We start from the raw sequence: 22,490 nt of genomic DNA, 5'->3' as shown, positions 1-22,490 counted from the left end.
AAAAGTCATTTGTACCACATATCTACAGTATTAAACAATTATAGCTAGAGCAGGTGCGACTATTTTGAATAATTACCTATGAGCATCGATCAGTGTCAGGTAAAATAACTGAAGAAATTACAAGTAAATTAATTAATATCATGAAAATAAGCAACTAACTAAAATAAATTTTTGTGATTATCACCATTTTTGATCACTCAAATTATCGACGTCTTCAAAATATTGCCATTATGACTTTTCATTAATTCTATGTACACAGGCTTGATTCAATGGACCAACCAAATATTGGAGAAGAAATGCTGACTTTAATTTGTATCTTCACAAAATGTGACAAGTTCTCGGTAAAAAAGTACATGTATGTTGTACACATAAAATAAGACATATTAAAAAGTATATGTACTCAAGATATGACTGTAAATTTATGACATGTCTGACTCAGGCTCTGAAAATGCAGAGTGCAAGGTGATGTTCATCTAATGAATAAAAATGCTTTTATCCAACAAATAGTTTGCACATTGCATATCTACAGTTTTTTCAGAATCTCTCTTTCTCTCTATATATATATAAAATCTGGTATTTACTTTTTCTACCACAAAATCAGCATTCATTAGAAATTTCATTAAATTAACAATGTAGGGTCAAATGAACAGTTGACAATTCTAGCATCAAGTACATAATACCTTGTTGAACGGTACTCTGGAATGTGCACTTGGACCCACACACATGCACATAGGGTTAATTCAAGGTTGTTCAGCTTAATCATTTAGTATCATCATTCATAAAAACAACCAATTAATCAAAATTAGTGTTTCTGACTATTACTGTTTTTGATTATTCCAACTATTAAAGTTTCACATGAGAATAATTGATTAATAAGCCAGGTTCATCAATTATCAAGTTCCACTAATTTCCTATACCTAATTATAGCTACAAAAATAATTTGTACCACATATCTACCATACTGTATGATTATAGCTAGAACAATAATTCATAGTAAAAGATAGGCAGCAGAGAGGGAGATCAAAGAAGTCATGGAAGGATTATATTAAAGAGGACAGTAGTCAAGTAGCCTCAGTGTGGTGAATAATAGATTTAAATGGAGAAGGATCAAGAGACACCCCAACCCCATATGAGGAGATTAAGGGGAGAAAAATAATAATTTACACCACTTATTTACAATATTGCATGACTATAGCTACAAAAGTAATTTGTACCGCATATCTACAAGTATTGCACAATTACTTTTATGAAAGTACTTCATATCAAACATTTGTAATGCTGCATGGTTATTTTTGTAAAATTAATTTACACTACAAGTTTGCTATCATTCATATTTACTTTCATAAAATTATATATTACACAACTGCAATGCTGCATAGTGTCTGAAGTAAAGCATAAATCTGCATAAAACTTTCATTACATTTTCTTTTTGTTTTCACAGAAACTGCAATTTATTTCTTCCACATAAGGCTGTAAGAATTAGATAAATTTTTATATTGCAAGTTTTGATTATTTTAAACAATAATCTATGGGACAGAAACAATATACACAACAAACTAATCTAACATTTGTGACAATAATCGAGTAAAACATGAAACTGTTTGAACTTTTTAATACGAAACCTGGCATGTACCTGTTAATTCTTTTGACACTCATCTTAATATCACTTAATATTAGCATAAGACACAGTCTTCCAGACAGATAATAAAATATTTAATGCACACATACACATAAAGAGACTATGTACTGTATAAGAAACTTGTTTGACTTCATTTTAAAGAAAACACCTGATATATTTCAGGCCAGTGTACCACAGGCAATCCGATATCTCCACTAGTCAAAACAAGAAAAATAAGATAGCAGTTGCTAGCCAAGAATATTAATAAGATTCTGCTGTTTGTCCTATCCTTGACCTAGTAAAGGGAAAAGGGCTACAGTTCGTGGCATACAGTTGTATTCCTTACTAAATTAATATCTGAACAAGTGCTAAAAATGCATATACAAGATCAGAATATTAAATCACTGATTTTCTTCTTCATATATTTAAAATTCAGTGATAAATAATTTAAAAATATGCAGCATTTTCTTCACATCAATTTCTATTGCTATTTATTTATGCTTCAAATGTCATAAAATCCAAATGGACTAACAACTATTGTTATTATTATTTTTTTTTTGTATACTTCCCCTTGGCTTTTCAAGCCATAGTCCAATATAAAAGAGCTAAAAAGTACTGTTTTTCATTTTACAAGTACTTGTACAGATATTTTGTAGATAAAGCTAGAGCAAAGTAGAGGTACACAAACAAAATATAAATCTACATTCAGTATGGTAATTAAAAGATAATTCAAAACACCAACCATACAATGTACTCTAGTGCTATTTGAACCCTAGTCTTGTTCTTTTGATTTAATCTATTCTAGGTTAACTAATGATGTGTGGAATTTCTCCTAACCAGCACAACTCCATTACAAGTGGTTAATCAAATGACAGATTTGGCTTCATATTTATTTTTTGTACTCCAACATCACTTTTACAGTTGTCTTACTTACTGTACAGCAAAAACGTTCCAATTATATAAATTAAATAAAATTCTGAATTCTTCCCATATTTTACATAGTTTGTAAATATACAGACACATATACTGTCAGACTGTATGCTCAGTTAAAAATTACTATTGAAAAACAGTCTATCATTATACCTATAAAAAGTGGCAGATGTAATTGGTTCTAATTTAATGTGACAGTTACCATTCAAAAGTTTTTATAGCCTTATGTATACAAATGGCATACTTGAATAATAATTTATTTTTGCTTTTAGAATTTTATTATTTAAAGATCTTGTCAAACCAATAGTTTCAACATAAGCACTTCATTTATTACTACTTGTACAAAATGAATGATATAATCAACAGAAATGTAGAAATCATAAATACTTAAGTTTTTACATTTCTAAGAGAAATGTATTAAGAAAAATAAGAACAAATGTTTAAAAGTAAAACTAAATCCATCAAATGAAGTTGGAATCTTATAAACAGCTAACTAAGAAAGTTCTAAAAGTTCATTATAATAATATATGCATCTGAATATTGCATGCAAGTCTTAGTATTCTAAAGAAATTGAATACATTTTATCAAAGCACCTCATTACTACAGTCCATGGCATTATATCTTTATCCCATGACCATTGATCTTTCCAATACTTTTGATGCATAATTTCCATTGCAAAGTATGCCAGTATAAGGTTGTCATGCAAAAGCACCCCCACTCATCCCTACATGCTTTCCATAATATATTTAGTGTATAATAACATCTGTTATCCAGCACTCATTTCAACAGTACGATCTCACAGATACCCATAGGTACTGTGTCCTGTAACTTGATCAGTATGTTTTTATATGGAATAACACGAATAAACATTTTATTCTCCAGCTGCTTGAGGTATGCAATGACTAAACAGATATGTTGTGAAAGCAACTTGTGTACACTACTTGTGTAACTTTTCCAGATGGAACTCATTCTCAATTTTGTTGTATACTGCCTGAGACACATGGGTGGCTTTTGTAACTGACCTTTGTGTTTGTCAGTTCTTACCTGTTACAAACCAATGCATTTTCCTTAACACAGCTGGGATACAACTTGTTGCAAGTCTCTTTTTTTTGGATGATGCCCCAAAATGATTCACATTCATTTATTTGTAATGACACTAAGTACACGAGATATCTCCATTTTTTGAAATTCTAAATCTTCCAATGTGAACACATCTTTATGATATGAGTGTATGATTATTTTGCATAAGAGAGAATTGTTATATATACCCTTCCTAAAAGCAATAAATGTTTGGTGTTTATGAACTGAATCCTTAGATAATAGAAATCAGGGTCCACCTTAGATAATTTTTCTACCCTAGGAGTTTAAAATTCCATCCCCCAGTAGAACCCTACATCAGTATGATCAATAAACATATTCACACACACACATTCATACCACATATATCTGTGTGTATATATGTTTATCTTAGATATTGAAAGGCTATTATATATATATATATATATATATATATATACACACACACACACACACATTACCTATATAAGATATCACAACCTCTAGTAAAATATCACCTTATCATGACTATCTGTGTCTGTAACCCACAATGTTTAGATTTACAAGAAGTACTTTGATAAGGTCTACTTTCTTCAATTTAATAGAAGCTTGTTTATGTTAAAGTTGGTTTCCCTAGTACTTGTGTTTATGACCATATTTTCAGAATCAGTAATGGATACCAAAGGATGTAAAACTAGCACGAGATAGTCATATCCACTGAAAGTAAAATAAGTATAAACTTTTTCTTAATTTTGCTAAAGTCAGGTCTGACAGACACACATGCTAAACAAGGACATGATTAAAAAAAAACAAAGATACACTTTCCATAACAATACAAATAGTTATTTCACGAGCCCAACAGCAAATCAAGACAGTAAAAAGTGTGTTCAATGAGAACATCAATAAAAGTTCTAAAGGAAAATACTAACTGAATGTTCATAATAGCATAAAAGTGAAAGCTACCAATGTGGTGTTCTCAGGTCACCAATTTTTCATGCAAATACAAGATAGGTCATTTTAAAAAAGGATCAATCAGAAAAACTTGTGAAGTAAACCTGAGTTTAACTAAACAACCAATTTTTAAGCTAAGATATAAACAGATTGGATACATGATGTTAAACAAACACAATCTTTGCTTACGATGTAAAGCAAAATAAAACAGTGTGTATGTTTTCATTAATACAGGACAGTTACTTTTATACTGGATCAATGAATCAAACAACAGTTATTACCCTTCAAGATGTCTTCCCATTGATTAACTCATATCTCAAACCAAGAAGAACTTAATGTGGATCTATTCTGACTAAAACTGATGCACTGTCCTGATCTTGGACATTATGTGAGAGTTGAGACCATTTTCACTACAGCAACATCAAGTCGTGTAATGGGTATTTCATTAGTTGAAAGATGCCACGACTAATACATCAGGAGCTCCAAGAAGAGCAGATAAAGGACCCAAATCTTGCATGGGTGATATATGTCAGCCAGCACCAATTGAGAAATGTAGCAAGGATGCACATAACCTGTGGCAGTTTTATGGTCTGCTCTGAGTGCAGGAAGGTGTGCTGTGCAGATGCTTTCAACCGGCAAGATGTGGTTCTCAGACTGTGCTGCAAGTATTGATCCCCAGAGCTAAAAAGCAAGAGATTCTCCAAACTTCATAACACGAAGATTAGAGGGCACCAAGATGCTATCAGCAATTGTGCTTACTGTCAATGATAGTTTTTCTGACCACATTTGAATCAAAGTGTTTGACTGATGTGAATAGTGTATGTGTGTGCTGTGCAGGATATGACCACTGATTAGTCTGAGGCTTGGGCCATCTAAAACAGAGAGGAGTACTGGTTGTAGCAGAGAGAAATTCCTCCATCACAGTTTGAGAAAGAGGTGCAGCACTTGTTGGCCAAGCTAGCTAACACCAAGAGGATCCTAACCAGGTAACACACTGCCAACCATAAAAACAATGACTTCAAACTAAAATCTGTTGGCAAAATTAAGGTGAGGAGGAGTAGAGCCTTGTAGAATCTCTGGATAAATGTTGTACAGTGTGTATATTTCTTTGTAAGTTAAAGTATAATGTTTAAGTATTTTGCATACATATCTAAATTTTTCTTTTATTTTAGTTCTTTTTTGCTGTATTAATGGGCTTGCATTATTTTGATATAATTTTTAAGAGGATTTAATTATATAATTGTTTTAATTTGACAAGGGTTATCTGTTCTAAAATCTTGGTATTTTTCGTTGATCTTTTGACTTCAAGATGTGTTTTCTTTCTCTTTGTTTGTTAGTTGCATTTTAAGTATAGGTTTGGTTTTTTTTGTATCAGTTTGATGTATTACAGGTTAGTGATTCTCTCCAAAAGAGAATATTTGTTTTTATGTGTGCTTAAAGGATTCTCTCTCTTTTTAATATTATTTTGCATGAATTGTATTTAAAGCTAATATGCGACTGTTTGTAAAAAGTTTCTTTTATTTCCAATTCTGCAAATCTGGATTGGTACTGTAACTATTATTTCAATGTTCAAGTTGTTTTTTTGTGCGATTGTAACTTGATTATTGTTCTTTAAGGGTATTTTTGTACTGTAAACTTATAACTCATATTTCAAAAGGTTTGTCACAATTTTATATGATGTATTTCCATTTAGTTGTTGTAACCATGGTTTCATAGTTTAAGGGTAATCTTGCTTAAGTGTGTGTGTGTGTTATTTAGTAATCTTATAGTTTTATATTATTATTATTAAAAGGTATCATTATGGATATTTTTATATTAAAGAACTGAAATTGTATCACTGTCAAAGGACATAATTTGTAATTTGAATAGCACAGTTAAAGTTCTTTTTATTTATGTGTGTGTGTGTGTAATTGCATTTTTTGAAGGGCTTCTTTATGTATTATGCATTCTATATCAAAAGGTTTTTCACTGTGTTACATCATTGTTAAAAGTTATTTTTTTGTATTATATACACTACTGAATTGCTGAGGATTTTCTTATTATTGCTATATTATTTCATTGTGTACTGTGTTTTTCATAATTAAAAGGCTATATTTTTTCAAATCATCGTTCTTTGTTTAAGGGTTATGTCATCCATGTTAAATGTAAATGTTTACAGGGGTGGAAGAAAGGTAATGCACTCCTTGATCATAGCACAAGTGTAAAATTAATTGGTTTTAATGTTTAATTTAACTGTTAGCTTGAGAACAAGCCTGAAACAAAGTAGGGAAGAAAATGTGTGGTATGCAAGCATACCATGCATTTCTTATCTTCTTATTTTAATATAAATAATTTAAATTTTTTTCATGTATTCTAAATCTGTGCAGATTTTGCAAAACATATGGTCCAGAGGGTCTTTGTTGGCTTAATTTTAGTTGTGTTTGTTCTGTTGATATTCTCTAAAGATAATACCTGTTCTACCCATGAGAAATATTGCCATAATGCTGTACATTGTGCACGAGCGTTAACATCAGTGTCATCCAATGATAGGCCAGATAATATCTTGAGGTTATAGCCTTTACCATATCAATTGAAAATGAGCAATCACACGAGTAGTACTAGTCACTGTGTGTAAATCAGACCTTTTTTGTTGAGTAAAAAACATTATAATCAAAATCTTTAGTGAGTTTGCAGATGTAAAGACATCTTGAGTGAAGAAAGTCACTTAATCAATTCTGGAGTCAAGTGAAAGGTACCTTCCAATGTCCAGAAAGCAAGTACGTACACTGGGTGTTTTTATCTTTATAATAAATAAAGATCAATTTTATTTTATATTACAGTGTCCAGTCTGTTTATTTCAATTTAACACTACTTCCTGATTTATCCTGCCAATCCTCCAAATATAATGCAGAGCCTATCTAATGCTCTTTTTGGAAATAAGTTTAACCTAAGAATACCACAGTAATGAGAAAAAAATTCCTGATTTAAAATGCACTATCATAATACTATGTTACAGTTTATATTATGACCACAGTTTTGTCTTGTTTTTTAATTCAATAAATTCCATTTTTAGTTGCTAACACAAAACAGAAAAGATGCAATGAATTTGAAAAAAAAAGACCCAAAACTCGAACGCTTTTGAATAGTTTACTATTCTTCTTCTCCTCCTGAAGAAGAATAGTAAACTATTCAAAAGCACTCAAGCTTTGGGTCTTTTTTTTTCAAATTCATCGCATCTTTTGTGTGTGATCTTGTGTAATAACTCTATCAGAACAAAACAGAAAAGTCTCTTCTTTCTGAGTATACACTATGCTAAGCTGTTTTACATAACAAAGCATTTTTAATTTATGGTTATAGAATAAATCATTCTTTAATGAGTAGAATTTTAAAAAATGAACTGAAAAATTAAGCACATCCTTGTGTATGTTGCTGTTCCCAATAAATTTGTGAAATAAAATAATCAGCTAATATCCATATTGGGTAGTAGTGTGTAGCTCTTTGTTATCCAACTACATATTTCAATAATCCACTTAAGTAGCCAGTGTTTTTTAACATAATTAAATATAACACTTGGATAGGTTGAAAGACAGTAAAAAGGTAGAAACACATATCACCTTGCATGTAATCCAATCTAAGTCTGAAACTTGATCAGCTCTTCTACGATAATAATCTAGCCACACGTATATTACAGAAAGCTTACCAATTCACTGTACACCACTTCCACTCGTCTTATAACACGGAATTGTTGTTGTAGGATATGTACTGCTTGGCAAAATGCCATCCCTATAAAATTACAAGAAAGTATTTAAACTTTAGATTGGAAATATGATCTATGAGAAAAGCCAATAAGCATTATTGATTCATGTATGTAAGAAGTACACTGCATGTAACATCTTCTAGCATCTGCACCAATGTTGGATCAACTTGCATTGACCAAACTGAAAATATTCAAGCTATACAGTACACTCATACAAGTTTTATGTTTTGTTCAGGCAAATGTACAGTCAAATACACAATATAAAGAAACTAATATTTTTTTATCCGAGAGATATATGTCCTGTTTTTGAATCAATGTTAATACAATTTGTAATAACTGCTTGTTTATAGTTCTACCTAAGGGTGAGAAGTTAACTACCTGACCCTTACATTTTAAACAAAAATTAAGAATGGGTAAAGTATAGAAAGTATTCATACTGATGAATATGTTTTATATAATTATGATAAAAAAATGCTTAAATGTGATCATACAAATGCTTAACCAAAAAAATCATTGGAGTACTTTTAAAAACTATGATTAACAATTTTCAGGTTATAACTAAGTAAAGAAAAAACATTTAAAAGCTAAATAGAATTATTCACATGGTTACATGAAGTTCTTATGTAATGTACAGAAGCTGATAATTCTATAATTACTGCTGCACAACTTTAACGAAAATGTTTGTCTACAGTTATAAAGTAAAATATGGCACAAAATAATTATATTACAATATCAAATCAATTAAAGAATAATTTGTAATATAAAATTATTGTAAAATAAGTTGTACAGAAAGCATAAGCATTGAGTCAACTGAACTGTGATAAGATTTGAACCTGAAAGAAAAATAAGATAGTCATTTAAAGTGAAGTACTGAAAGATTCTCACAGCAAAGCCTCTCCTGAAGATACCACCTTAGTTCATTTACAAAAAAACAAAGTTTTCTTAAAGCTATCTTAATGTGCTTCTAAATGCTATAAACCTGAAGAAAATGTTATAATGGTATATAAAACTTTACACAAACCCACTGCACTTAACAATAAAACAAGTACAAACACTATTTTGAGACACATACAAACAAGTCATTTTTCTACATATTGCCTTTACTGATTTATAACAGAATACAGAAAAGCAGGAATAAAATACCTTACAGAAAATCTGAGCAGCAAAATTAAAATATATATTAATAATTTCATTTATCTATCTATTAGAGCTCATAATAAAAACTTCATTTTGTTTGTCTTAGCGTATATCACAACAACCTAACTTAAAAGTCCATTTTCTAGGTATTTGTTTCAAATAATGCAGTAAAAGATTTACAAAACCTTGTCGAAACATTGTACATTTGCTGTTATGTTAAACTTTTTCTTCATTACCCATTCAAGCCGTCTCAGGCCATTATTAACCTAATTATTAATCGGTTACTACTGTATCTTATTACTAGATGCTAATTTAGATTTAGGTGATTGCATAGGGTATTAGGCATAACAACAACTGATATCCGATAGCCACAATCTTACTGTAAGTACTTAATGGTTTAATAACATAAAAATTTTTTTATCCTCTGTTGGCAATTCTATTCGAAACAAGCACTACCCCATTCTGATAAAATGAATCATACCAACAGCAACTTTCTATAGAATACATGCACTTCATAACCTGGAGAAAAATAACAATGAACTAATAATGACCTTACACATTCTTTTTTTAAGTATTACTGTTTTCTTAAGTGGCTATCTTTATGATGTAGAATATACTTTATGAATGCTACTTAATAAAAATATTTTTACATACCTTGTACAATTAGCCTAAGGACTTGCTAACATATTAAGGTTTTGAAAGTTTACTTGTATTCAAAAAAATATGTGTACCAAGTTGAAAAAGAAGAAGCAATAGATAAGAGGTTCTAACTCCAAAAATAAGATTCTGGAAACTCCAAGTACATGTGTAATTTTTTTTCTAAAAAAATGAGAAATAAAGCAATAAGAAAACCTTTTACTTCTCCCTCTAGTGGACTCTACACACTATCCTTACAATGGCCCACAACAGTTTTTACTTGCAATTTTTGATGACCAGCTTTATGTCAAGTTAATTGAGTTGGTCAGCCCTGCTCTGAATATTTTAATCAGTCACCATCAAGCATATGATGCAGAAAAAAAGCAGGAAGTGTGACTGGTCTAATATATATTTGTAGTTGTCACTTTCCTAAAGTACAAAAAAAAAAAAGTTTAACTAAACCATATTACATCTTACCTTTTATGTAAAGACCGGTTGTAGAACCTTAAATGACAATCGTTGTTAAATTACCCATTAACAGGATGTTAAAAAAAAAAATATTTCCTAAGCAATTTTTATTATTCTGTGTGCATGTAATATTCTTTAAGTTGTACAAAATAAATGGGGTTTTTCAACATAATTAACAGCTCCACTTGTTTGAAAATGTTACTTGTGGATTGCATCCTTTACATAGTACACCTTTATCAAGTTTTCTTTTAATCTTAGTGTAAGCAGTAAAATTATATGAAAAGACTTTAATAACACTGAAGGGAACAACAAATTCTACACACTAGAGGGTAATTCCATGATAGAGGGCTTTAATCACCAAATATTAAATCTTTATAAAACTACATAAAAGTTTCACTGTTGATATAAAACACTTGTAAATTCTACACACACTAGATTAAATGATATCAACTAATAGATATAAAAAAATGTTTACAGCAAAATATTGACTTAGATGCTCATAATAGTAATTTGGTAATTGATTTTTGCTGTAACTGTGAGCATTTGTTAAGTAAGCATGTCAAATGACATTACTATTCTGTTAAAACCCATTAATCTGTAGTTTTCTTTACAGAAAATATGTCCCTTTTCAGCCTTGAAAACAAGTATTTCAAATATACCCAAGTATTCTTATTTCAACAAAATTACACAATACATTAATTCAAAAATCCTACACACATTAGCAGACATAAAAAATAGTGGGTGATTTAAAAAATAATATCAGTTTCTACACAGTAAAGAAGTAAAAAAATCTATAGCAGACTAAGCACATAAAAACAGTAACTATGAGAGAAACACAACTGAAACACTTGAACATGGCAGCAAAGTATGTACTAAGGTCATACTGTTAATTTTAAAATGTACCATGAAATCCCAATTCGCAAGAAAACCAACAAAACCAGAAAGGCAAGTAATGTAACAGGTTAAAGGTCATATCATAGGACACTCCACTAGAAAAATTACAGTACACTGAAGTAGTCCAAGGTCAGTTTGTAGGCTGTTCTAACATGTAATGTTAAATAAGGGTAAGTCAAAAGATTTTAAAATAGTTTTTCTCTGATTTAGGCTTCTCCATAGTAGAAAATCAAACTTACTGTTCACTTCAAACAGACCTCATCACTGTATGATTGCAATTATCATAAATGTCATTGAATTATAATATTTAAAATAAGTACACCATCACAAATACAACCCCTTAATGAAGACGTGTGTGTGACAAAACAGTTTACACTCAGGAAAAAAGGTAGCAAAAATATATGCTTGAAAATTTAGAAAAATGATACAAATAACTCAGAAGATGGAGCCAATGATGTCCAACATAAATGTGGTGAATATTATAAAAGTAATTTTTATAATGATCATTTGCACACTGTATCAAGTTGAATAAACTTGTATGCAGCACATTACATGTACAATAAATAACTGTGCAGTTTCTATGTCAGAATGTTGCAAGACAAAATGTACTTAATCAAAAGAACAGAAGACAGAATGTTGTAATATGTAACCTGAGAAAACACATCACAGTTAAAAAGATTTAAGAATTTTTTTGGATTCTTGCATGTCCCAGCGTTTACTTTATGTTTGAAAATGGCACCCCTTTGCACCCAATTGATAACAAACGGTATAATATATAATAAAACAGATAACATTAAACTATATAGTATATAATCCATTTATAATGTTTGTCACAGATGATGTAACTGTAATATATTCTCCTAAGGTGATGCTATTCTGACATTTTGTTGCATGATATTGCCCTGTGACATTTTTACTAGGTACATTTTCTCTTGTGGCATTCTGACTGGACATGAAATGTGAAACAGAAATTATGAAAAAAATACAATTTAGTAACTTTACACACTTTAATAATGGTATGCATTTTTGAAAGATTATATGACATAAAAAAACAGTAAAAATTATTGCTAAAAATTTATGACTTTTTTTTTTTACATCAAACATGCATGACTTTGAATTCTTCTATTTAATTCAAATTTCTGGGTCTGCTCAGACATTGGGAAACAAAAAGAGGTGTCATGTTATGCACTTACAATAGAAGGAATTAAAAAAGAAGCTATTTGATAGGACATTGGATTGAATGAGTCACTAGAACTTATTAATAAAAACTAATATTTGCGAAAGTGAGTGTTTTTTACAATCTGATACTACATGATTCACAACTAGTAGACCTCTAATTAGTAATCTCAACTGCACTGGAGATATACATATATAATGAGTACTCAAGAAAAGTTTTCGATGGCTATGGTAATTAGAATATGGTTCAAGACAATAATTATGAGATATACACAAATGAAAAAAATGCTAGTTTTTTCTTTAACAATAAGTGAAATAATACAATTTGGATGTACTGATTGCAAATCTGGTATCAGTTTTTGCTGTCACATCAGATTTTCTCACAAAATCAGTAATAAAACTTCCTGATTTTATGCACAAGATATGAATATAATATTAGAATAAACATTTAGAAATGAATTAAAAACTTTCAACTTCGCACCAAAAGAGCTTTATTGAAATATGAGTAAAAGGACAATAATACAATAAAATTCACAGAAAGAATCATTTTAGATTACTTTTCTTTGGCTATATACATCATCAAATTTGGGTGAATTTCCTGTTTTTAAATGTCTTTTTGTAATCAAAAAATTAATAAAAAACAAACAATTTACTGTTTTAACAGGCAAGAAATGAGACTTTCTATTTCATAGAATGAGGTATATTGTAACTTAAATATGTATATTGGTACAAATAATCCTCGAGAACAGTGGTGTGGTGGATAAAAATAAAATTAGTTTTCTCTAATCGTATGGGGTAGGGACTAGAAAAATACAGAGAGGTTTCAAACAGAAATTTACTTATATACTAGTGTTATTAAGAAACTTGTATATCATATAATAACCACTTTCCATTCATAAAAATTCCAAAAAATTAAAACCATTTGTTACACCTTACTCTGTACAATAATGTATGCAATTTAAGGAATGCCATTCAATAAGTGTGTGGACAAACTTGTATATAAACTGTATCATATATTATACACTTTTTTGTCATAAAAACACCAGAAAAATTAAAGCCATTTATTAGACCTTACTCTCTACAATAATGTATGCAGTTTAAGGAATGCCATTCAATAAGTGTGTGGTCAAACCTAGTAAAGAATGACCAGAACTTTGAGAACATTGTTTAGATGTCCTATCTGTTCAAATGATAGAATATTATAGAAGCTGAGGCAGGAAGGATCCATATTCTAAATACATAAATGGTAAATTTTTGGCTTAATTTACCAAATGACATAGTGCAGATACTTGAAATTGTTTTAAATTTTGTTTGTAAACTTTATGCACAAGTGAAAGAAACTTTGTTGTTGTTCGAATTTGCTTGCTCACTCAGCAGGCTATATGATTAATCAATTTGTGTAGCAAACTAAAAAAAATCATCATCAAACCTGTTTGAACAGAAACTAATCACATGAATACTGAGCAATAAGTAAGAGCTACATGCGCACGTATATACAACCGATAATACAACACACTGTCTTGCTTAAAATAATGCAGTGGTATAAAATTTCCTAAGTATGTGGCTATAGGTTATATTTTATCTACTAATTTCTTTGTTTGAATGCTTAAGTAAGAAAACTTTACAAATCTACAATTACTAGTCCAGTTGGCTTCTGGCAAACTTAAATAGGGAGGTAAATGTCTTTCACTTGAGCACATGCCAACACCCAGAGCATTGCAGTTCTGAAGGATACATTAATCAGGCAAGTATACAAGAAATAAAAATAAATAAGATTACAGGAACTAAAGTAGGGTGCTAGCTCATCTAACACAATTTTTTTTTTCTCAAACATAAAAACTTAAAACTTATCAAAACAGTGTAAGTACTTTTTATCAAAGAAAAAATTGGAAGGTGTTTTTGCCTATGTTATAATTATGTTACTTAACATAGCTTTACTCAAATGCTTTCAGAATTGTCAAAACTGTAAGAAAATTACTCTGATGACAATCTATATATAGTTTAAAGTTACAAAACAGTGTTACAGCTGTCCATAGTTGTTGAAATGTATTCTTACACTTATAACAATATAGATTTGGTTGTTAACCAGAGTTGTGGTTATTAATAACAACTTTTTAAGTGCAAGTAAAGAAGAGTGTATGATATGTCAACCACACTATATCCACTACATCAAGAGCTAATGAGGCCTTTCACCTAAAACTAGGGCTTTTCAGACTGGCTAAGATACAACAGAAACAGTAAGGGTTAAGATGCTATTTATATTATCAAACTGCTTGAAACTTATATTTTTTATTCTTTATTGTACACAGTTACCAGCTAATCGATTTCTCCTAATTATGGATATAAAAATTATTCTAGTTGCTATAGATACACTTAATTATTATTGTTATCTGACAATGTAAGTTCTACTCACTCTTCAAATGAATGTTTCACATAGTTTTCCACAATTTTCAATAATTTTTTTACTTATCAAAAAATTATTCATTAATATTTCAGTTATCCTTATTTATAGCTATAGATAATTTTGTAGTTAAGGTTATATATGTTCTACATCATTTGCCTAGCTATCAATGCTATAGTTACACATCACTCTTGTGATTATTTGTAGTTATAATTAAATCCAAGTATCCATATGTGAAACTCATTTCTATGCTACCTAACTATACTTTTATATATAATGTTGTTATTTACAAAAAACATATATATATATCATTCTTATATGGTAATCCATATATATATATATACACATATTATTTTTTTTTGTAACTATCTATTATTGGTGAGCATTATAACAGTATTCTTATGAGTGACCAAAGTCAAAAATCATTTCTCTGTGCAAACTGTCTAAAGATTTTGTTTGACATATTTTAAGCAACAAAATAAACTTTACTTCTTCCAAACTCAGTGCTGAAAGTTCACAGGTTTCTATAGATATTTTAATAATTGATGTCACAGGAAAGTTGGAAGGGGGAGTTGAGAGAAACTTACATGCAAATACTAATAACTGACGTCTGCTGCATAAATTTTCAATAATCTCAGTTTAGGAAGCATGCAATATTTTTTGAATTACAAAAAAAAATTATATATATATATATATATATGATATCTGGACATTGTTTTTAATCATAACATATTATAATCATCTATCTAGCTATGGGTACAAAGGAGATTTTTCATGAAACATTTTTATATTTCCTCTTATTCACATTATTCTATGGAATAAAATGTATATTCTGCAGCAGTTCAAATCTATTTTATTTGAATGTATAATAGATCAGATATTTTAACACCTATAGATTTCTTTATCTTAGCTCAAGAAATCTCTTAATTTTGATTAGTTGATTATTTTTAAGTCACAACACTGATCAATTAGGCTGAACAACCTTGAAGTATTAAGTAGATGTTAGCCCTGATGATGGTAACTGTGTTACCAAAACTAGTCAGCTGTAACTAATAATAAAGATATTACCTTTTATTGTGCAAAAATAAATGTCAGTTTTTGTGTTTTTTTACTCTTAATATAGTAGCACAATGTGCCTGAAAAGAAATTATAAACTTAAAGTAATTGAAAATAATAATGAAAAATCAATAGTAATATAATAATTATTTGGATAATTGGATTAATCAGAAACACTAATTTTGATTAGTTGATTCCTTCTGTGGCATTCATTGTTTTAATCATGATTTAGATTAACTGATTATTTTACATGGTATTAATTAATGTAATCAAAGCTCATAATTGATTATATCAATTAATTAAGTTAATTGCTCACCTCTATTTTACTTACATATTAAAATTTAAATAATTCAAAAAGTGAACTGCCACAAAAATACAACAACAATTCTTAACAGTTTGGTAACGAAATAAAATGAAGCTTTAGATTAAGTACATAAGTAGCTTTCATCTTTTCATAAAAACAGACTGTATGTAGGTCATTAATATTGTATACACACATTGTAACTGTATGCAGTTATGGCCATATACTATTTCTATAAGAGCTAAATATTCTTAGAAATTGTTTTTGCAGCTGTCCATGCTTCTGTGTTCATTTTCATAACAACAATGTGACAGATATAATAAAAGCGTTTGACAAAAGGGATCCATTTTTTTATGTAAAGCCTGTAGTTGAGCTATGACAATCGACTGTAACCCTTCAAATTATTCTAATGGAAACTCAATTTCTATTCAAAAAAATGTAATTACTGCAAAGTTCTGTGTGTTTTACCAAATCAAATTATGCACCCAAAACAAATGTCCAGGTATGTAATTTATCTTATAACCTAATAGTCTCACAAGTACAGAAAATAATCAAAAAACAGTGTGGCACACAGAATGAACACTGCAATCAACTGCAACCTAGAATCTAGAAGATGTTGATCACTTCATTACACACACTGACAGATGAGTTTCAATTTTATATAGACTTCCTAATGTATTTTACTGTTCAAGTACATCATAAAGATGGAATAAAAGAAGAAGAAATAAAATATTGAATTGAATTCACCATATCTATAAACTAAATCTATAGTGAAACCTGGATTTCTGGTCTTGTACATCAATCACCATTATATGTTTATTGTTAATCTGAACATAAATTATACACATGTAGAAAACTTCTTTTAACCCTGACTGATTAAACCTATTGTACATAATTTAATTTTTAATACTACCATATTTTGATACCACATGTATTATTATGGGGTAGGTTATGTGAAAACAAAGCAAAATTTCATATGTATTGATCTTATCTTTTTTTTTATCTCCTCAAGGTTACCTGACATGTTGGTAAGGAATATAAACAACATTGGAGCAGACTTTCTCTCTCTTACTTCTAAGTCATGCCTTCTAGAAATTTCCAAATTATTATACAAATGTATCCATATTTTATAACAAAAATCATAATATACTAAATTAAAATGAAACTTAAAAGTCAACTTTAAAGGTAAGACTGTATATCAATGTTATACAACATACTCAATAAACTTAACAGATATGAACATTCACAAACAACACCTACATTGGACACAGATAAGCCAATTAGTTTGTTCCCCACAAACATGCAGACATGTAATTTTGATTATTAGTCTACTTACAATGTGTTGGTATATTCTGTATTCTGAAAAAATAACTTAAGCCTGAAATATCCTTTGTATGATACAAAAATGTTTTATGAATTTTAAAAAGTACCATTTTCTCTTTTTTCATGCTTACAGAACAAAATAGTTTGGAAATATTCAGTTAATACACAAGTGTTTCTGGACTGGGAAAGTAATGCATATATAACTAAGGTTATAATTAACAATAACATTGAAACCTTTTGTACTATAATCTGCAGTAAATTAGGATACCGAGTCAGAAGAAAAATACTTTAAAATAAACATTAGCAGAATCAATTGCTTTGAATATAATGTGAACAGTCTTTTACTCTAAGTATAAATGCCAAGAAAGACTATTGTTAACAGTGACTTATCACTTCACACCAAAAATTCACAAGTTAGGCAAAAATAAGCTTTTATTTTTTAACTTTCTAACATTGTTATCCAGTGTATTTATGATTTTAGTGCCCAAGCTGCATTATTGGCCTGATCTTTGATTACTGAACATCATTGGAATTTCCTAAAGAGCTTGTCTGACTGAAAGTTGGATTAAGGTTTTTAATGTCTTATATTACCAGTATAATAAACCCTATGACTTTATGTTGTACTTTCCTTTACTAGTGAAAATTTTAGGCCAAGACTCACTTGGTTATAATTTGATATTAGCAATAGCAGGGCTAATTCACTGAGAAACTTTAGGGTTTATGCATATAGGTACATTTATGTTTATAAAATGTTTATGTAAGCCTATGTTTTTATTTATTCAATATTAATAGTATTATTATTATTATTTCATATTTATATCATACAGTTATTAGAATTAAAACTTTTTTAAAACAGAGTAAGATGAAAACATATAGCATTTGTTTTATTTTTGCATATAATACACCATAAACACAAACAAAAATGAGTTTAGAGAAGGTCTATTCAAAGAGTTTTACTGACAATTGTTGCTACTCTTGTACTGACTGGAAAAAAAAAACATTACGATATATTAGTTTTAATACTTTGGACCATACTATATTATTATCTTTCTTTATATTAATCAAAACCATATAATTATAAATAAAACCATGTGATAATATTAGAACTATAATTACCAAGAATAATTGTATTTCATTTATTAAGCACCTTACACTACATTATTGGCTTGATTTACATATCAAGGAGCTTAAACAAAGAATTAGTAATTATATAGTAGTAAGTTTTTTTTTGTTTTTTTTTTTGGCTTTTCATATATACAAATGGTCAATTTTAAGTGTAAATCTCTCCAAAATTAATAGCAATGTGGTATTTATTCACAAACAACCTACTAGGAAACTTGGTAAAAACACTAAACTGTAAAATCAAACGTGCATTTGTTTAAAGTTACGTTATTAACAATCATTATCCACTCTTCTCCCATTTTAATCACATTTATGTATATAACATACCTCTATTATAACGTTTTTCATGCACTAAGCCTGTTAACACATATGTTAACGTGTAACACTGCCGATTAGGCTTTGTTTTTCTAAATCATGAATGATTCACGACTTTAAACAAGTCAACCCAAGTGTATGATGAATAAAATTAAAATAATTATAGCACAGGGTTCTATATAACTTTCTCAAATGTAGTACTACTATTACTAGACTTATTTTAAAATAGTTCGAATCCTTTACCCCAAAAATACATTGTCAAGTAAATTTAATTCAATACAGTGCTAATACTAATAGTGATACAGAGAATCTAAATTTTTATTTTAAAATTTTTAATCTTAGTTCTTACCCAGTACGAGTTCCCATTGATCATTTCCTAAGGATCTTTCTGGCACAACTTCGAGTTCTAACATATTTGCAGAAATTAAACAGGCTTTTTTAACGTTCAATTGCAAAATGAATCAATAAAGCCCATTTCAAACATCTGTAAAACGACAGACTATAAATAACACGTCTTTATCATCCTTCTTTGTGTGTTTTCCTATGACGCCATCTTCCAATTACATAATAGCTTTCGCACAATATCAGCGACATGCGCATTGCCTATTAGCACGATAACTTCCGTTTGTGGTTCTATTTCTAGTTCTTGAATTCAATCTATTGACTACCCTTGGTATCTAAACCACAATAGCTTATCTAAGAACTAGGTTTCGCAAAGTATTTCGTACTGTACTTTATTGGAAGCGGTATCTAATAGACATATGATACCCAGAGTATAAGAGTTTTACGGAAGTTCAAACGAAAACCCGAAATGTCAGCTGATTTAACACTTCTCAACCACGCCCCACTGTTTGATCACGTGACAAATGCACAGGATGAAGAATAAAAACTTCACTTTCTTTGTTCTGCGAAGATTTTCATCACAGTATAAAATTTATCAAAGTAGTAATCTTAACATGGAAAACTTATGAAAAGTAATTCTGACAAATAGTATCAATCAGTGAGAAGGGTTAGCTTTTAATAAATTAACATTACGCCATGGCTTGTCATGTCTCTCTTCTGCCATCTATTGACATTTCCAAAAACTTTTTTCTATTGTGTAATATGTTTGTTATATTGTCCAAGAAGACCCTCGCATAAAAAGAATTATCATGATGCAACTCTAAACAAATAGACCTTCATCCATGACCAAAGCAAATACTGAAACAGTTTTAGAATAAATTGCAAATATTTTATATTATATCACAATTGTTCATTCTGACACAAATCATGTAGGTAACTAGTTCTTATTTACCACATTTTCAGTGGCTTTGTAATTCATTATCGTCAAGGATATGACAACAACGGCTATAACGAAATTTATAGTTTGAATCTTAATGAAAATAATTTTCTGTTGGTGTCCTAACCTAAGTTGGCGATGAGCATTTCTAGAAAGGCTTCTGTGCACCGTGCACTTCAGTTTAACCACCAATATAACAGTTTTCATCGGGGTTCACATTTTGCATTTAGTAATAGCAGTTTGTTATAAGATATATATTTTTAATGTTGCAATTTCTCGGCTAGAGGTATGTTTGTTTGAAGTTAAGCACAAAGCTACGCAATGGGCTATCTGTGCTCTGCCAACCACGGGTATCGAAACCCGGTTTCTAACGTTGTAAGTCCGCGGCTAGAGGAAGATGCTTGTTTTTGGTGATTTAATGTGACATTAAGTGTATGTTAGTCCTGGAACTTTCTAGAACAAAGCTTAGTTATATAAACAACTAAATGAAGACTCAAGAGTAGTGGAGTCGATCGAGACACAATAGAGTTGTTTTTAGTGTTTGCTATCGCGCTGTGTGATTGGAACAAGTAAGTTAACTGTTGTTTACCTTGTGTAGTACAGTTATCATAACTGTAAACTTAGGCCTACAAATTATAATATTTTTCAAGTTTATAGCAACGTGAAGAAGAGGAAATAAACTATTCTGTGACTTAGCGGATTAGGCATTGAATTGTTTTCACTAGATAATTTAAAAAACTCTCCAAAGAAAGAACTACGTCAATCAAACACGTTGTTTGCATTGCGTTTATAATAGTGAACTGTACAATCACTGAAACCTTGGTAAATATTAACTATAAGATCGGTGTTAATATGAATAATTATGATAGAATATATAATATCCAACCAATTAACCTTCGTAAGCACAGATATTTTATAGCATCAAAAAATATGAAAGTAAAGTAAAATAGCTTGTTCATGTTTGTTTGTTTGTTTTCAATTTTATACTTATAATACAAAAAAAATGTACAAAAACTTGAATAAATTTTGTGTGCATTGCCGAATATTCTAAAAAAACGTATAAATATATAACTACTAACTTGACAATTTTAATGTTTAAATTCAATTACAAAACATTTGATTGACAGAGGAGACGAATAGAACCACTACTGTTTTATTCCCAAAATGTTATCTTCATAAAAAAGTCGCTCGTTCTTTTTCTTTTTAACTCATTAAAATAATAACAATAAATATATCGATAGTCTCAGGTTTACGCCCATATTAAGGTAGTATAGAAACATAAAAAATATGAAACTGTCAATTTGTTTGTTTTAGCTCAGAACCACACAATAGGCTATCTAAGCCTTGGCCCTGCAGGGAACTGAATTCAGGATTTTAGTGTTGGAGGTCCATATCGCTGACCCACTGAGGGACAAAAAATGGTTAGCCTAATGTATTCATACACTATTTTTAAATAAAATAGAATCTCTCATAGTACTGATAACAATGTGTGCTGATACCGATTGAAAATTCACACACACACACAAAACAAAAAAACTGTGATAATACAGTATTTCATGTATGCATGGTACACATGAAACAAGGATTCCACAATGCTTAAAAGATATGTGTACAATGAAAGGCCGTGTAATATTGTGAAAATATATATTATTTATGTTTTTAATAAGATTTTATTACTGTATTTTCTATTGTGACTAATATTTTAAGGCCACAAAAGACAACAACGATTGATATCCGATCGCCACAACCTTGCCGTAAGTACTTAATGTGCCACTGTTTTTTTGTGTGTTTTTTTTTTAATTTGCGAGTTACTTTGTTTTTTCGTAGTTCACCATTGCTAGCAGGACATGTGGAATTTCACAGCTGTAGCTCATGTACTGATCTATATCTATAGGTCACTTACAAGATCAATGAGCTCATGGCTTCGACTATTGTCTCTGTTTACTCATTACTTTATCGTGTTGCAGTGCCTGATGTGTTAGTTTATTTGGAATACTGCCCCCCCCCTATTCCCACGTGCATGGTAGACAGCATAATTCTTATTTGTTCAGCTACAGCAGTAATTCTCAACCAGGGGTAAAATTACCCCTT

The 22,490-nt window shown here is 29.8% G+C and overlaps 1 protein-coding gene across 2 annotated transcripts in view; it reads right to left on the bottom strand.

The window, feature by feature from the left end:
• LOC106463811 (UPF0183 protein C16orf70-like) overlaps positions 1 to 19,675 on the bottom strand; it is a 48,952-nt gene extending 29,277 nt beyond the window's left edge. The window contains exons 1-2 of one of the 2 annotated variants that reach the window (XM_013923882.2): positions 19,470 to 19,675; positions 8,235 to 8,317 (exon numbers count right to left, since the gene is read on the bottom strand). In XM_013923882.2, the coding sequence (XP_013779336.1) occupies positions 8,235 to 8,317; positions 19,470 to 19,533 (147 nt within the window). In that variant the 5' untranslated portion in view covers positions 19,534 to 19,675. The remainder of the gene's footprint in view (positions 1 to 8,234; positions 8,318 to 19,469) is intronic. The other variant, XM_022391420.1, reaches the window with a different exon arrangement.
• Between the last annotated feature and the right edge of the window lie 2,815 nt (positions 19,676 to 22,490).

Source organism: Limulus polyphemus, unplaced genomic scaffold (genome assembly GCF_000517525.1).
Source record: "Limulus polyphemus unplaced genomic scaffold, Limulus_polyphemus-2.1.2 Scaffold1489, whole genome shotgun sequence".
Classification (NCBI taxonomy): Eukaryota; Metazoa; Arthropoda; class Merostomata; order Xiphosura; family Limulidae; genus Limulus; species Limulus polyphemus.
The sequence above is the reverse complement of the archived record's forward strand: the minus strand, read 5'-3'. Positions and strand labels throughout refer to the sequence as shown.